The sequence below is a fragment of the Phallusia mammillata genome, chromosome 4, assembly GCF_965637545.1.
Source record: "Phallusia mammillata chromosome 4, kaPhaMamm4.hap1.1, whole genome shotgun sequence".
Taxonomy (NCBI): Eukaryota; Metazoa; Chordata; class Ascidiacea; order Phlebobranchia; family Ascidiidae; genus Phallusia; species Phallusia mammillata.
The window spans coordinates 21,979,840-21,997,877 of record NC_137255.1 but is presented as its reverse complement, the minus strand read 5'-3'; the positions used below and the strand labels follow the sequence as shown (position 1 = coordinate 21,997,877).

General features: G+C 36.0%; 2 protein-coding genes across 3 annotated transcripts; both read left to right on the top strand.

The window, feature by feature from the left end:
- The first annotated feature begins 1,030 nt into the window (after nt 1-1,030).
- On the top strand, nt 1,031-15,134 carry LOC145223077 (alpha-1,6-mannosylglycoprotein 6-beta-N-acetylglucosaminyltransferase A-like). Of its 2 annotated transcripts, XM_080089387.1 has the most exons (17): nt 1,031-1,630; nt 1,932-2,042; nt 2,120-2,254; nt 2,550-2,626; nt 3,173-3,337; nt 3,728-3,886; nt 4,469-4,638; nt 4,729-4,863; nt 7,207-7,340; nt 7,413-7,534; nt 8,231-8,386; nt 8,795-8,926; nt 9,601-9,658; nt 12,214-12,296; nt 13,134-13,259; nt 13,476-13,666; nt 14,545-15,134. In XM_080089387.1, the coding sequence occupies exons 1-17, from the start codon at nt 1,498-1,500 to the stop codon at nt 14,672-14,674; spliced, it is 2,217 nt and encodes a 738-aa protein (XP_079945513.1). In that variant the 5' UTR covers nt 1,031-1,497; the 3' UTR covers nt 14,675-15,134. The 2 variants fall into 2 exon arrangements, with proteins under 2 accessions (XP_079945513.1, XP_079945514.1); XM_080089388.1 differs by lacking the exon at nt 1,932-2,042.
- A 1,275-nt stretch (nt 15,135-16,409) lies between these two features.
- LOC145224685 (calcium-regulated heat-stable protein 1-like) lies at nt 16,410-17,892 on the top strand. The gene has a single exon (XM_080091239.1). The coding sequence runs from the start codon at nt 16,433-16,435 to the stop codon at nt 16,952-16,954; it is 522 nt and encodes a 173-aa protein (XP_079947365.1). The 5' UTR covers nt 16,410-16,432; the 3' UTR covers nt 16,955-17,892.
- The last annotated feature ends 146 nt before the right edge of the window (nt 17,893-18,038 follow it).

Sequence of the window (18,038 nt, the reverse complement as noted above, 5' to 3'; positions counted from 1 at the left end):
AATTGCCAATCTGTCTATTGTTTAAATATAGGACCATGAAATGTCTTACATATACACATGTTTTTTCTATTCAGGTATGTTCTAGTGATGTACCGAATCGGCGAAATTTCGATTCGGCCGAAACCGAATATTCGGTGGTTTTGCCGAATAAATTCGGCCGAATCAACCGAATCATTTATGACGTCACGCCAAGTCGTACGGTACGCGTTTGACATGAAAACATAAGTTTATCTACCAGGCAATTAGTGCAGAATGGTTGTGAATATTCGGTACATCTCTAGTATTTTCTATTCAGGTAACTTATGTGTGAAACACTAATAAAGTGTGTACAAGATTAATCACCCATCAATGAGGTTACTAGGCCTGCCTCACCTGAGCAGGAAAAATTCCTGGTCGTCCTATTACCCTACATATCGCAAAACCTATCACCAGTGCATTTAATTTTACAACGTTTCGGCGGTTTCTATTGTCATCGTCAGGTAAAATGTAAATGTTTTCGTTTGCTTTTACTTTTGCCTTCCTTCTGTGGCTTTTATTTTACATTTTACCTGATGATGACGATAGTAAAACTGTTACAACGTTGCAATGTCTTGCAGTCAGATATTGGCTTGTATTTTCGAGCTTGAGAATATTTAGAACCGCGAATTGTGTAGGCCAACCCCAATAAAAAAAATGTGCGCGAACAGTTGCCTCGTTTAATAGTTGAAAATAAAATACAAGACTACTACTTTTCAAAGGAGACTCATTTACCATTTAATTTTTTGCTTATAGTCTACAAACGCACAACCTGTTATTACATAAAATTGTAGAAATACTTTAAGCTCCTCGCCAGGGTTTCCTGTGGGTCTGCCGACCGCATTTTGAATCCTCGATGAATGGTGTTGGTAGTTTTTTGAAGAGGCAAAAACTCGCATATACTTATTTTAAAGACCGCTTTTGGTAGAGTGGTACCCTTAAATGAGAATGCGTTTGGTTGAAAGAATATGGCATGCCTTTCTGTGTATAATTCTGTTCAACTTTTTTTTCAATTAGAATGAACTGTTTTATATTTTTGTTAATTAATTTCTACGTTGATAACAAAAGCAGTGAGTGCAGTTGTAGCCTAATAACGTGTCTAAAATCGTGCGAAAAAAACACTGATCTCTATATGTTTATAGAGATCGGTGGAAAAAAACTCGTGTTGAATGAAGGGTACGTTGCAATAACGGGAAACCCCCCAAAGGTTGCAGACAGTGTTGATGTTTATTCGGAGTCTCTGTTTTATTCAATGGAAACCTTAGCTCAGTACGCGTGCGTGCCGAGAGTAGTTGAACTCTACAAGTGTAAAGAGAAGATTACCTGTCTGTTCTTAAACATGTTAGGTTTCGGAAGAAGTTTCGTAAAAATGTAATGTATTCCCGTTGTGTTAACAATAAAAACTATTTGTGTGAAGAACTAACTTAGAGCAACTATTGAAGATGCAAACCAAAATTTAAATGTTTAATTGTTAGCTAAAAAATGCTGACAATGAGGCCTTGTGGTCGAAGTGTCCACATATTTCCCGCAAAGGTTTTGTTTTGTCTGTTTGCTGTTTTATTTTCTGTATCAGTTGTAGTTTTGTTGTTTGATGCATCACCATTAAAGAACCCAAGTAAGTAATATAATATACTTTTCGAAAATTTAACTTAGAAACTGTAATGCCATCATTGATACACCTGGACTTGCAATGGTAAAATAATGTTTAAACCTGCCAGAGAGCTTGTGTAAACACCGTTTATCCCTGATATTTTAACAACAAATAACATAATAATAATAGCTATTGTTAAAACATCTGTAATAAAAGTATTTGCTATTGTTTTCATTCAAGTCGCCTTATTTCTTATTTTTAAAGTTGATTTTTAGAACTTATGTACGTCATTGGCATGCCTAAATGTTGTTGTTTTTTGGTGCAGCTTTTGAAATTGAAAATGATCTCAGGATACAACTTGAAAACAGTCGAAATTTTCAACAAAAAATTAACTTGGCAAATCTAACAACGAGTTCAATAAAATATTCACACAATGGTAAACACCTATTATGAGAAATGGTAAACATATATATATATACGTAATGTCTCGCTAACACTTGCATTCCAACACAGGTATGATCAACAGTTATGTGGAGTCTGTAAACGACATCAACAATCGCATAAAAATCCTTGAAGAGAAAATATTAAATCTTGAAGTAAAATCAGGTTTAATGCAAGATAGGAAAATGGTTCCCAACCAACTAATGGGTAGGTCAAAGTTTTGTTTGCGACTCTAACAAACATTTTCTGTGCTTTCATGATCATTTATTTGTGGCTTAATTATGTATTTTTTTAGATGATTTAACAAGTAATTTCCATAGTCATGTTATATTATTTTTTGCATTACTTTTTTATTATATTTGTAGTTTTAAAATTATTTGGTTTGAACATAACACAGATGTTAAATTTTGTGCAAATTTACCTCATTAAAATTCTAACTACTGCAAAATCAAACAATTTGTGGCTGTCTGTAAGATAAAAAATTTTGTTTTTTCATTATCAGAAATTCAACAAAACCCTTCAGTGGAATGTCCCTTTCCAAAATTTGATGGTTATGTGTATTGTGAAGTAAAGTTAAAGGTAAATACACATGATCCTCAAACATATTATGTTGTCTTCAAATAAAACCAATTTCTGTTTCCAGTATTAAGTTACATTACATATAGCATTAAACTGTTTTGATAAAACAAACAATGCATTGATAACAATCAATATATTTTTCATCTACTGTAAAGCAATTATTTAAACCTTTTAAAACTATTATATGAGCATTTGTGTTACACAGGATATAATTGCTCACATCAATTTTCTTGATTCATTAATACCATGACTGTACATTACCAAATGAGTAATCAATTTAAAACAGTCAATGCTTTTGAATATTTTTTGTGTGGTCAGGCATTTAAGTCAGAATGCATGCACCTCTTTTATTCAGAGGCTGGTCATTCTGCTAAATTTCATTTTCATATTTTTCTAATATTTGCCAAACGTGTGTTGTATCCTCTATTAGTGCTACTGTGCTCAAAATTTTGCTCATTTTGCAATCCCTATCCCATACCAGATGGAATTCAGTCCAAAAAGATTGTGGCAAAGCAAATACTTACCACCTGTTGTGTAAATTTTCAGTGGATGAGAGAAATGTGGAAGTCAGACAAGTGTTATGAAGACTGGGGAGTAGATGGAAGTGAATGTTCCATCTACAAATTTCTCAGTGAGGTGGAGCAATGGTGTCCACCCATAAATTTGGAACATCAAACCAATGTTGTTTATCCTGATACGCCATTTGAACTAGTAAGTTGAAAATGTACATAACTCCTGTGTATATTAAAGTCTTGACAAACATGCCTTTAGGGTATTCCAAATTGGACAAAAAAATGTAAAGCATTTTTATTATATTATGTGTTCTGTGCCTGCGAGGTAGTGATATTAGCGCTTCGTACTTTTGTCTTCTGACACGAAACTTGTAGCATAATGATAGTTAATGCAGTAAATATAACGTATTTACTCCATGTGACCCGCCCACGATTGTAAACCGCATTTTGTGGTATACTTGTTTAATTTGTATTTTCTTTTAATTGCTGCATATAATCAAGAAGCATGGGTGTAGAAATATGTTTTGATATCACCTCTTTAATAGACCTGGATCCAATAATGGTCAATTATAAAACGTTTATTTTTTAGGCTGTAGTAAAAGATAACCTCACGGGCTTGTACGAAATCTTGGGCGACAATTTTCGCTACAAATGGATGAAAATGAGAATACAACGCATGGAAAAGCAATGGTTAGAGGCAGGACAAATTTTCGCTTCCAAATACAAGACAAAGTGGAGGAAAAAAAAGGTATGACTAATTCGGACTCAGTTTTTGGTCCAAACAAGTCTGAATTAACCGAGGTTTACCGTGCATTGTTATTGATGAATGCAAACCTCAGCGACACGAAAGTTTGACTTTACAACTAAAAATAATTTAATTCTTTTAACTTCCGCATTAACGTGCAAAACACATCCTAAATATCGAGTTGCATAGGGTTAGCGTCACAAACAAGACTAAAACAGCAAGATTGAGTGCATTGTTCGACAAATCTTGTGTATTCGATTTAAATTTACGCGTAAACAGTCGCACTACGTTCAATAGAATAGTAGAAGCACTTTACCAGCGAGAAACCTGATAACAATCGCAATATCTCCAAAACTAAAACAGATATTGAAATTTGGCAACAATATTCTATGCTTTTTTCAAGTTTTTAGCTCACAAACATTGAAAAAATGTTTTTCAAATTTTTAATACGCGTATTTCAAAAATTAATAGTACTCTTTTGTCAGTTTCGATTAAACCGCTTCACGTGTGACAGTTTTTGAAGAAATGCTGGAGATTTTTAGAAACTCACTACCTGCTTATAGTTAAGCAAAACTTGTTTCTAAGATATTGCTGCACATGGGCTTACTATCCGACGAAAGCGGTTGGAAAATTGGCGAAAATGCGTTTAAAGGTGGCCCACTTGGAGAATTGGTGCAATGGGCTGACCTGATGACGTCACTCTACGTCATTGGTCATGACATCACGATTACAGTATCGACTGCTGACTTACGAAGGTAAAACATATTCAGCTGAATTTTGCAAAAAAAAGTTATGATATTTTGTTTCAGGATTTCTAACGTTTTAATGTGATTTTTTGTCTGCAGTACGTTTGATGAATATATAATCGATGCAAGTGTGAATTGCCCGCTGAAAGCAACCCCGTTTGATGTGGTGTACATCGACATACGCGGAATGCAAATGCTAAGGAAAGTTGCCAGTAAAAAGTTCCACCTACTTCAGTAAGTATGAAGCCTCGCTTACTGTGATGCAAATTGCAATTGAAGTTTAGTTGCAAAACTTTTATGAAAAGTACCATTTTTTAAATCTGTATCTTAAAAAAACAGAAAAAAATTAGGTACGGAAAATTAGTTTAAAACGTCTTTGACATTGTCCAAGGTTACTGCTTTTCAAATTTTTCAACCAAAACTTAGTTTGAAAGAATTGTTACCAAATCTGTTAGTTTTCAGATTAAATATCTCTTGTGTAACTTCACTAAACCAGGGGTGGCAAACTGCGGCTCCTGAGCCCCATGCGGCTCTTTGAGCCTTTGATTACGGCTCTTTAATGTTGCACAGGCATGTCCCCACCTTGCCGAGTTATTTAGCCTGATTATAAAACAATGCATTCTATCACGTATTAACAATAGATTGACTGTTTGTAATTAATAACCAATCTACATTCCGAAAATCGGAAATAACATTATTGTACAGAAGCGTGCTATAGCTTGTCCATTGTAGTCAAATATATTGTCAGATTGACGCAGTAAGTCAGGGCTGACTTTAAAAGCATTTTGCATTTGTATTGTGCCTTATACTAGCAATAACTGCAAAGTTTAGCCTAAAAAATGTCGTTGAGAAATAATTGCAAAAAAAACATAAACAGGAAAATATAACTTTTAAAACAGAATGGGAGGAGGAGTTTGCATTCATTGATAATGGAGGTAAACCTGTGTGTCTTATCTGTCAAGCTTCGCTCAATCATTACAAAATTAATAACTTAAAATGACATTATACGAATCTAAACACAAAAACGTTCCTATCGTATCAGCCTAAATTCAAACATCTTGCAGACCAGATGGAGACTCACAGTATTACCACACAACAATAATCATTATTTGATAGCGTTCACTTCATATTGAGTGAATCAATTCGTTTTTGATTTTGTGTGTTGCGGCTCTTTTAAAACTAAGTTTTGTTTTATGCGGCTCGAGCATGAAGCAGGTCTGGCCACCCCTGGCCTAAACGATGCAAACCGTAACATAAAGTGTTGTATTAATCAAACTGCTATGTGTCTTAACACAACTCGTGTTCCATACGTACCGGAACACTACGTGTATCTGTACCATGTGTGGGCGTACTAACTACAAAACGAACAAATAGCTTGCCTGGGATATTTCCTGCTTGAAAAGGCTCTATACCAGTATTGGTTTTCAAACGACTCGCCCTTAAAAGTAGCCAGTTTAGACCCAAGATAACGGGAAAAGTTAAATTTGATTATATCAGTGGTTCTCAAAGTATGGGTCGCGACCCAAACATGGGTCGCACAGGGTAAAAAAAATGGGTCGCGCACACAATAGCCTTCCCACTATACTGTTTCGCACAAGGCGATTGTAACGTCATAGCACGGGAAATAATAGGATAAGTTAATCTTGCGTTAACTGAACTTGGCCATGTGACAGTTAGCGTTAGAGTATGAGTAGGTATTCGTACAAGGAAATAAAATACATTTTTTGTTGTTTGCGACTTGGGTCGTGAGGTGTTTATAAAACTCAGATTTGGGTCGCGCTCAAAAAAGTTTGAGAACCACTGGATTATATGATCCATGAATTTCATGACTATTTTTTGTTGGTAGTCCGTCCCGAAATTTATGCGATTCAGGTCCCTAATTGGTTATAAAAGTTTTGGAAGCACCTCTATATCTATAGCAAACGGTACGGTTGTTTTGAATTTGATAAATCGATGTATTAACAATAAACATGTTGTGGCAAGGTTGGTTATACGTCTTGCAGCCTTTTCAAGCCACACTTCTCATGCACAATGTCATTCATTCACACTTTCGGAAGTGATCAAAACGTTATAACTGAAATTCATGGTAATGCATGTAACGTTCAAGGTGGACCTCCTTTAGCATGGTGTAAAGTTCGGTGGCGCTGACAAACAGTGGCCGTAGTGAAACTTTGACATTATGTGCAAACTGACCAGCAGTCATATCTTTTGGATCACTCTCTTATTATTCCGACCGCTTTTTCAAACATCTTTAGTGGAAGCGATTTCAACACTTTTTTTAATATTTAACAAAACTTTTTTCAATATTCAACAAAACAATAGTGGAATTGACAAGGTGGAAAGAGTAAAACCACTTAGGGTAGTACGTTCACAGCTGCGCATCCACCAAAAACGTAGCGTTTTTCGTGTTTTTGATCTAAAATGGCTTGGCATGAGACGAATTCCATCAAAAAATGTTTAAACCAACCATCCGCATTTCGTGGATAAGCCAAAAAAATTAATTGACGGTTCCTCTGTAACAAAAACGCATAACACTTACTTATTCAAATATAAACCTATGTTTTTACATTTGTTTAGATGCAGACTTCGCTCTGTAGACAGCTTTGGCACCGAGCCTGAATTTAATAATCCACATTATGCAGCTCGAAAGCAACTGACTTCACAATGGGGCAAATGGAACTTGGAGCCCAAACAGTTCAATACCATGTTCCGTGAGTTTTTCGACTTATTTGAAGTATAACTTTTTATTTGCTTTTGAAACCGCTTTGCATTTCAACGTACAGCGCACACACCTGACAACACGTTTTTGGGCTTTGTCATCGAGCAACACGGTAATATGACCGCGGAAAACCTGCAGAAACAAAACATTGCACTGGTGTATGGAAAAGTGGATAAGTTTTGGAAGGTAAGTTATTTGACATAGGTTTTTGAAATTTTCTACTTTCGATTAACCCTTGGCATATGCTAGGATAAAATTTAAGACTAGGTTACTTTAACATATTAAAGATGAAGATTTACTAAAAGTGTCTTTAGCGCCCCGATTTTCCACACCTTACACGGTTCTGCTTCTTTTTTACTTTCAAAGCATGTCAAAATCACCACCGGTTTGGAACCTCTGACATAACAAAACAGCTTTTGGGGTAAATTATATGCGAGAGCATCTTTAGAGCTATTGGGATATGCCCCGAACCGTTCATTCTGGCTTATAGTATAAATTGTTCGATATATATGTAGCTTGATCTCTAACCATAACATCAAGCCAACGTAGCTCATTCGGTGATGCACTGGGCCCGGTTAAACTGCTATCGTGGGCTTGGAAACCTTTACACAGTTTGTTTTTCCAACCCACGCCTTTAGCTAGTGCTTAGTAGTTCTATTTTGCTTCCTTATGCAGCCTACTGCAGGTCTATGCCACAATGTGATCTTTTTCCTGCATGCTATTAAAAGACCTAAAGAAGATTAATTAGTTTTTGGAGCATCGACTTTAGTTCCTCAAAACGCCTTATGCCGACCATAGCATAATATATTTCTGCCTTTTAAACAGACTTGTACATATCGATAAGAATTTGAGTTTCTTGACAATTGTAAATCTTGTTTGCAGGATAAATTTACCTACATTGAGGCATTACACAGTTCGTCACTTGAAATACACGGAACTGTTGACGCTTCCAACCCGCCTGTTCAAATTCCAAGTTTCGTTATAAACCATGGTGTCTTGCCAGGCGATGAGCTGCAAGCTTTACTGCGAAAAACTAAAGTAAGACAACTGGTTTCGTTGTAAAAAGCTAGTTTTCACTTAATAATGTGCAACACTCGAACAAATTAACATGACAACACTTTGGTTATTATTTTGTCATTTTTGTGTGCGCTCTTCAGACCAAATTGACGAAAATGTTGGTTAACTGCAGTACTTGTATACTAAACTGTATATTATGAAGCCAAAATTTGTTTTTTGAAGTGTGTATAATGTGGATATAGGGCAGCACTTCAGCTTAAGCAGTTAAACCTGTAAGAATGTAACCAACGCAGCGACTTATAATCTATTGTTGCGTTTATGTGTGCCACATCATAATTGCCCTTTTATGAACTCACAATGATCGGTGCTGGACCGAACATCAAACTACGGTTTCTACCAATTCGCAAATATAAAGGGTTTCTTTTGAAGGTTTTCGTTGGTATGGGATTTCCCTATGAGGGCCCGGCGCCTCTGGAAGCTATAGCCAACGGAGCCGTGTTTCTTAATCCAACATTTTCCCCTGCAACTAAACAGTCCGAGGCAGCTGCAAAATTCTATAAGGTAAGAAGCCTGCTTTTGCATTACGTTTTTTTTTTTTTTTCGGTTCGTCGCCCTGAATTACAGACATTCGTTTATTAAATTTTGCTAAAAAACGCAGAACGGGCGAATTCAAACAATAGTCGTAAGCCGGGTATTGGCCCAAGTGTACATAAAACGGGCTTGATTCGGACCTAACTACAGACTCGGACACATTTTGTTGTAAATTCACGTTGGTAAAGTGAACTTACCGGCTGGTTTAAACTCGTGTATTTTAAATCGAGTTCGGACATGATTTTCGGCTTGTACTTTTATGACCCGGCTCGCTTGCAACTTTGGTTCAAAATGAGATGTTTTGGTAGAATGTACAAAGTTATAGAAAAAATATCTGAGTTTTGCAAAAGTTGTGACTACTAAGATTGTGAAAATGGTAACAAGGGGCTTTAAATTTGCCAAGCTTGTCACAGTACGCCAGGCTCATTGAAGGCCGTGATCGCTGGTCTGCATATACGCTTCAGGGCTGATCCTAGTTATGAATTTACGTTCATCTTAACTTTGCCAAGTATAATAAGCAACAGTTTTGTGATGATGGATAGATTTTGCGCTTAAACCAAACAAGCTGCAAAATATATGCAGTGCACACAGATTAAAACAAAGTCTTCAAGTTTAACATCATTTGTACCGTTTTTGACCAACAGGGTAAACCTACTTTTCGTCGCCCGAATTCACAACACCCCTATGCTGAAATCTTCATCGGTAAGTGTAGAATTTTGTATCATAGGTCCGAGTTAAAAACTGTCCTATAAGGGCAACATACAAAATATACGGTAAAAATGACGATTGTCAAAAATATTTCTTGATCAGCTACAAATCTGCGTGCTTTAGTTTGGAGTTAGCAAAGCTTGGAGAGTCGGCAGCCGTCTCACGACAAATAAAACATTAAGTTTATGCGTTCAACATACAGTTTAAAGACCATGCCAGTGCCCACTAGTCTATGATATTAACTGGCAGAACATATCATAAATTGTTGTGGGGATTAAGGCTTAACTAAAATTGGCGTTAAATCGTTTTGATTGTCAGGCGGCCAGATGTCCTGTAAACTAGTGTACAACTGGTAAATCTTTTTAAGCTTGCGACACATCGGAATTTTTTATTTGCGGTACATTGTGCAGGTTAAAAACACAACAATCGTTTCAATCTAAAAGATAATATGAAACTAAGACTGTTTTTGGTAACAAGTAAGATCAAACCCGAAAGTCGATAAGTTTCACACACATACACGACCTCATTTAACTTCAAGCCCCACACATTAAGTGGATTGGAATAGAACTCAACCAAAACGAACATTTCCCGGTTCCCCACTTGTGCTGTAGAATATACATGAAAAGGTTAACGCCCGTGTGGTGTATATTGGTAACGGGAGGTTAAAAATCCAGCATAGGGATTCTCCTAAGGTTTATTTTCCGTTCATTTACTATTATAATGCAAATGATAACTGTTTGGCCGAAAAAAGGTATATATATATTCTTTACATAACACAAGTCATATCCTGGAAAGGGTTTGCACATGGCTAGAAATTTAGATAATTTGGTCCATAACCTTAGTTGCATTGACACGCTAAATGGTTGAAGGATTTATTTACCCACCTCTATGAAATCATGCTATTGTTAATCGCGGAAGGACAAGGGCTGATTAATTCCTCTATTTTCCTATTTAAAAATACAGGATGTTTTCTTAATCGATTAATTATCAGTTGGTTTCAGTTTCGTGTTATTAAAACTGTGACTTCGGCTTGTTGAAACCGTAATTATAGTGATGCATAATTAACTAACTTTTAAATTATTCATTACATTGCCAGTTTACATGACCCATTCCGTGTTCCGAAAGATGTTCATACCCATGTCTTGTTTTGAAATATTGGACTTTTTTTATTTTTTTAGTTTAGCAAATTTGGAGAAAACCGCGTGTTGATAAGTTTATACGCGTTTATTTTTTCGGTGGGGACCTCATTGAAATGTTTATTATGTTTCACTAAAAGAGTACAGGTTTAAACTTAATTTGTTCCGTTTTTTTCGAATTTGAAAACCTAAACACTAAATAAAAGTTATTGAAAAAAAAGTCAATAAGTGCAGCAATAAGAAACAGCTTTTTTGTCTGTTTTTTTGCGATAAACGCTGATTTGTTCTAGCTGTAGTTTTTGTATTTTTCCGACAACTTGTTTGTTTTTTATTTAAGATTTCAAATCAGTGATTTTCAAGCAAAACAGCTATATAAACAGGGTTCCCATCAACATGCACTCCAAAATAAGGACAACAGAAAAAGTTAATTTTTATACGAACGAAACAAACGTTTTACTAAACTGCTCTTTGTATTTGTACGAGCCATTACATATCACATCGTCACATTTTTTGCTAAAAACAATCTTTTCCAGCAACTCCTTGTTTGTAGAAAATACTTTGGGCATCTCACGACAGCTCAGGTCTAGCTTTATATTTACTTGTAGCAGGGATTTGGTGTCTTTTTATTAGGTTTGTTCCTTGTAATTGTTAAAAATAAGACAAACTAAGGACTCGAAGTGTCCAAAACAAAGACATTTCTTATCAACAAGGAAAAAAAATTTTCAAAGACATTGCCCTTGAATATTAGAACAAATCTTAGAATTTAGAACCGGACATTTTTGGTCTGTGTTAGCAGTGATATGTGTAAATAAATTGTGCAACTGTCAAACATAGGAGCCGGCGAATGAGTGTCAAGTATAGAATTACAGTGTTTTTAATATGGTGCTAATACGCCACACTACCAAACTGATGCGACATTTAATCCCTTCTGATGTACAATTCGCGTACCAAATATGATACCGTTAAACATTGCATAAGACTAACGATTCATGTCGCATATACATGAATAATAGATGAGGGCTTTACAAAGCAGGTCGACCAGAAAAAATTGTGTCCTTCGTAAAAGGTGGAAAAACGTTTTGATAATGCTGAAATCGCATAAACCTTTAGAACCCACCAATCATCAAAGTATAAACTTATAGGCGCCAGTATGTAAAGTCTACCTTGACTAATACATTTGTAGTTAGTTGTACGTCACTGTATCCGCGTACTTGTTTTGTGTGGTGACGTCATTTTCCCTCTGTGTTCACTTGTTAATTGCTTGTTATTATTATGTTAGACCTACAACTTAGCTTGATATCGCCTTATGCACCAACATGTGTAGTGTTACAAAGATCCCCATTCTGAATTATCTACTGTTCAATTTTGTCATTTTGACGATTTAAATGTTAAACATTTTTTGTTCCTTTTTAGGACCTCCTCACGTCAGAATGGTAGACATTGATGACTTAGAAGGGGTTAAGAGTGTCGTTGAAGATATCCTTAATTCACCAGATGTAAGTACGACTTGATTATAAACTTGTGAAGCCTATTCCTAAAACTATCAAAGGCGTATTTAGAATTTTGTATGTATGCGTCTTATCAGTTCCTCTGCCAAAGCACCACATAAAAATTCACCTTGAATGGGATTTGAACCCACGGCTTGTGTACATGACACCGTTCTAATTGGAATAGCAACCCATTAAAGCAAAACTGTAGGTTATATTCAATATTCTTTTTAAGCAGTGCAAATGCGCACAGCTTTCACATTTTTAGCGTAAAAGGAAATATATACTGCGCAATAACTGGTATGGAGGGGCAAAGTCCACATTGCTTACTGTTAGGTCTACCATACGTCCTCTTTTTGGAGGACAAGTCCTCCGTTTTAACAAAAACCAAGTTGTCCTCCTAGGGCAAGAAAAGGTGCCCAAATGTCCTCCTTTAAAAAAAAATCTGATTTACCAAATACATGTGTGACAATTATGCCTTTGAACACAGCTAAATATGCAACTTCAGCTTATTTTTTAAAGAACACAGGTGGATTTTTTACATTTTTTGAAAATACAAGCTTATTTTGTTGTTGTGATAAACGTTAAACTTTATCCAAACTATTCTATTCCGTCTAATTTTTTAGGCTTTTATTTTTTTTATTTTGGGGGGGTCCTTGAAGTATTTTTTTCATGTTCTTTTTAACAATGTGTCCTCCTTTTTGGGGATGGAAATATGGTAGCCCTACTTACTGTGGACCTAAAAAATATAGTCAATATTGGTTACATTGCCTGCAAAAATTATCGGCCTGTATAAGGAGCAGTAAGATAAATGGCGTAACTCATTCGCTTGTTTTTAATGCATAGGTCGGCCCTTACATGCCGCACGAGTTTACGTGGCTCGGAATGATCGAACGACTCGCCCACCAAGTGGAGATGCAAGATTTCTGCCGCAAGAAAAAGGAAGTTTGGCCACCACTGTCTGCTATGCAGGTAACTTTTTATTTCAGATCCAATCAAAGCCTTTTTCTCAAACTAACATATACATAGGCGTTATCAAAAGACAAATATAGTTTAATCGTGAAAATAGATTTAAAAATTGTTCAAACCACCTAAAAAACTTCTTACCTAAAAAATTGATTTAAAAAACCTCAATCTTAAGATATGCACAACCTATGGGTATCAAACGTATAAACCGTTGTCATGCAGGTGATCGAAAGTGACCAATCAGAGACGTGCAGGGATTCTTGCCAGTCACGAGGTCTTGTCTGCGAGCCCACCTACTTTCACAAACTTAATGCTGAAGAAGCATTCAAACAGCTGTCAATAAAATGCGACATATTCCTGACTCCACATCAGGCAGACGAAGACAGCGCTTATCCAGCACATAGAGATGGAATGTAAGTTCAAGTCTTAGCTTTGGTTTTGGGGTTTAAGTGAAACCTAAGGTTTTGAACCATCGGTTGCCTCGGAACAAAGGCCCATCGACGGTGCACGTTGATGAATTAGACCAGTGGTTTTTAACTTTTTTTCGACAAATTCCTGCCTTATTAATTTAAAACATTTTCATTCCTCCCTAGTATAGTAGATGCTGAACCATACAAAGATCGTTTAAAATTAGGTATTTTATCAACTTTTTTCTCCCCCTAAGTTTTAAAAATCCCTTCCGGCTGGGAACCACTGAGTTAGACGATGGCTCAGAACCCGAGTAGTGCATAAAACCCGAGGGTCGTGGCACCAGCCTTAGCAGGGTAACATCATTGCCTTTGTATTGTTATTTATTTTATGACAGGCACCAGCTTTAGCAGGGTAACATCATTGCCTTTGTATTGTTATTTATTTTATGACATAATTACAGAGTAAAAAAAAGAAAACGAAAGAAAATACGCGGTGTATGCTAAAAGCAGAAGTGAGGGTACTTTTCTGGCGATTAGGGTTCATTGTAACAGATTCACACGCAATTACTAAAAACTATTTTAGGACAGTGGTTCCTAACCGGGGGAACAATTCCAAAACTTCAGGGAGAGGTTTGTATGTGGTTTAACAATAGACACTTCAGCTTTGGGGACATAACCTTAACCTATGATACTGATAAAAAACAAAACAATTTTAAATGTTTTTTGTCTGGTTTAGCATCTGCTATGTGGTCTATTGGGGGATTGAAAATGTTTTTTCAAAACACTTTTTTTCGATGATTGATTTTTTGCGTACATGTTGGGTTGTTAGACAATTATCATGAGTTTCGAGTCCAAACTATCTTACAGTTTGTTTTTTGCAGGTGTTATTTGCAGAGCAACTCTAAGTTATTCAGCTGCGCTGGTCGTCAAACGAACGCTCGTCGTCTCTGCCCTTGTCGAGATTATTTGAAGGGACAAGTTGCACTGTGCAATGAGTGTCTGTTACCGTGAACCCCGAAAAACACTGTTTTACATTACTGTGCAATTTTAAATTTTATTAATACGGTCACGGCATGAGAAAACTATGTTTTTATTTTTGAGATTTTTTAACATCATTTTACTTCCTACTTGGACTACTGGCACAGCTGTACTTTTTTGTTCTTTTCGCACAAAGGTTAGGCCTACTTATTGCGTCTGAAAACTTTTAGAATTGTCATGAAAACATTTTATGGTCTTAAACTTGGTACGCGATACCAGTGTCAATGACTCAATTTTAGCGACCGATGTTTTTTGGAAAAGGGTTTATTTTACTTATAAAACCGCCATGTTTAGGCTATTTGAGTGTATTGAATTGAAGCATGTATTTCTAACGCTTTTTTAATAAAAAAATATGCAGTAAATCTTGTTTATAGTGCTTGTTTGCGATATGATTGAGCTCCGGTAAAGCAATAAACACTTAAAAATGGCAAGACAGTAAAAGTCATTGTTTTTGAGGGCATAGAGACAGGTTAGAGTTAGACCATGAATACTGTTTGGTTTTATTGTTGTGCGGACCAACTGTTATAGACTAGGTGCCCCAAAATCAGGACTTGTCTTTTGTCGTGTTTTGGTACGTCTGGAGTTTTGTTTTGAAAGTGTTGTGGCAAAAACACATCTTGATACCTGGTAAAGGCTGATAAATACAGGTTTGCAAGGTCGAAAATTTACTGTTTTTCAATTTCCATTTTTTATGAGTTGTATTGCAAAACAATGGCACTAAAATCGACAAAGGCATAAAAATAAGAGATGTACCGAATATTCGGTTTGCCGAATTTATTCGGCCGAATCGATCATTTTTGCAAAGATTCGGCTTTGCAAAAATGATCGATTCGGCCGAATAAATTTCGAATCGTTTACGAACACAAATTTAAAGCGTTAAACGTGTCTTTTCTGCTTATTAAGGTCCACGCAATCTTTCAAAAGCCCAAACATAACGAAAATTGCGTCAATGTTTATCTTTTTCAACACATTATCGTTTTTCCCACGGTAGTCAAAAAAATTAGTAATTCATTGGCAGGTTGCCAATCATGCTTAAGGCAATTTTAAACCCCACAGAACTGAAATAAGGACGAAACACAACTATTTTGCACTGGCTGCCTGGTTGATAAACATTTTTGTTACGTCAAACGCGTAGCGTACGACTTCGCGTGACGTCATAAATGATTCGGTTGATTCGGCCGAATTTATTCGGCAAAACCGCCGAATATTCGGTTTCGGCCGAATCGAAATTTAGCCGATTCGGTACATCACTAATAAAAATTAGATTTTTTTCGCAAAAATGGCCCTTGTTGCTGTCACGTGGGTACTGTGTATGGTTGGTTAAAGTACGAAGTTGTTTCGCAATGTTGGTTTAGTGGCGGTAGGTTGTTGTTTGTGAAAATTTGGTGTTAAAATCGTTTGCTGTTGTGTTTTGCAACAAATTTATACTCCATACGAGATAAAAATGTAAATTAATTCTTTGAAACAAACCATATTGCAAAAGTACGCGCAAGGTTTGAGAATTAACAGAGTTTTAGAGATAGACAGAAATTGGAAAAACAAATTACAAATACATGATTTGTTGAACTTTCATCGTTTATGGAAAAGATTGCTGGTGAAATGCTGAAATCCAAAATAATAACTAAATAAATTGTTTGAAACTGTTTTGTGTACATTTAATAATTCTAAAATCGTATTTTAAACTTCAAATGTGTGTGTGAAAATAATTCATTTGTATGTTTAATATGTCATATGTATTTCAGAAAACTGGTAAACAAAATGTCTGAGCAAGAATCGAAAAAGTCTAGTTCCGAATCACCAGACAAAACTAATCCTATAATGATAGGAAGGCCCCGACTATCAGCGGGTGATAATGATGCTATAGGATATGTCACTCCAACAGTTTCTCCATCATCAGAACATAAGTTTCTTATTCCAAGTCCGATGGTGACTCGCAGGACCAGGACCTTTTCAGCAAGCCGAAGAGCAAATGAAGGACCAGTGTACCATGGTGTTTGCGAGCTGTTTTCTCGCTCAAAGGGCCATGGTTTCATCAGGCCCAAGGGGCAAAACAGTGGTGAAAGAATATTTATGCATGTATCGGACATTGATTGTGACTACGTTCCACTACCAGGTGATGAGGTCAGCTACAAGCTAACCCCACTCCCAATGAAAAATGATCAATTTCAGGCTGTGGAGGTCCGCATTACAGGCATGACTGTTGAAGAAGGAAAACAACATGTTAGATGGGATGGTGCCCCGGCTCCTATGTGAGAAAACCTCTTGGACAAAGACAACATATTTTGGTTGCAGTGCAGCTTACTAATAATGCTGCTTAATCAATTGAACACTGCATACAAAAAAAAGGACTAGCATTAAAATCATTTCAAGACGACGTAAAATTATAATGTGCTGCCTTGTTTTATGCACCTGAATCTTTTTTAAAACAGATGAAAAAAAAACATGTGGCGAAAGTACATGACACTTTTTGTTAAAACGATTATAATAGTTTGTTTTTTATTCAGTTATTTTACTTTGTATCATAAAGACTGGACCTAACTGTATGGCAATTTTTGGTGGATATGTGCAACATGTACTGTAGGGATCACATAAATTTATGTGCTAAGTAATATGTTGAGGTCAAACAATTCAGCCTTAACTACATGTGGTATATTGTTATGAGTTTCTTGTATAGTGTGAATGTACTGTTTAATTGTTATGTACTTTGTAATTAAAATTTAAGTAGACGGTTCATGGAAAAATGTGCTACAGTGCTTTTTTTAAACTTGGAAATTATTGCAATTGAGTAAATGTTTTTGGTACAAAATATTTGGTTATCAGCTGAAAAATTTAAATCAGAATCATCTTAACTGTTTTGAGCCTTGATTGACAAAACATTGAAGACCTGGCTTTCATTTTTTCTGAAGGATTTGTGTTACGAAACATGACCATGTTGGATGAAAAAATGTTGGCATACCTCAAACAACGTGGCAACATAAAGCCATCTAATTGAATTTGTTCTGTCTCTAATTATGCTACTCCTATTCAAGACATGTTTGTCAACTTTTGCAAATGTGCTGTGTCCGTTTATGTGCAGGCAGGCCAAATATGTGGTGTCTTATATGATTTTCATTTGTCAAGCACTACTCAATTGCATTACTATTCGACACAACAGTATACACTTGTTTTCAAACAACATGTAATTACCACTATTAGCTGTGTGGATAAAACCAGAGTAATTTTCTGCAGATCAATGCAAGTCCACAGGGGAATTTGCTTTCCCAAGGGTAAAGCAACAGTTCGATAGCCCTATGCAGTGCCCAAGACATCCATCACCCAGCTCATAATTTATTAATTC

Bases quoted from the DNA above. Each gene is read 5' to 3' on its own strand.
- LOC145223077 (XM_080089387.1), top strand. From the start codon at position 1,498: ATGCTGACAATGAGGCCTTGTGGTCGAAGTGTCCACATATTTCCCGCA. The intron at 3,887-4,468 runs GTATGACTAATT...CTTGTTTCTAAG, and splicing joins CAAAGTGGAGGAAAAAAAAG to ATATTGCTGCACATGGGCTT. The intron at 7,535-8,230 runs GTAAGTTATTTG...TCTTGTTTGCAG, and splicing joins AAGTGGATAAGTTTTGGAAG to GATAAATTTACCTACATTGA.
- LOC145224685 (XM_080091239.1), top strand. From the start codon at position 16,433: ATGTATTTCAGAAAACTGGTAAACAAAATGTCTGAGCAAGAATCGAAA.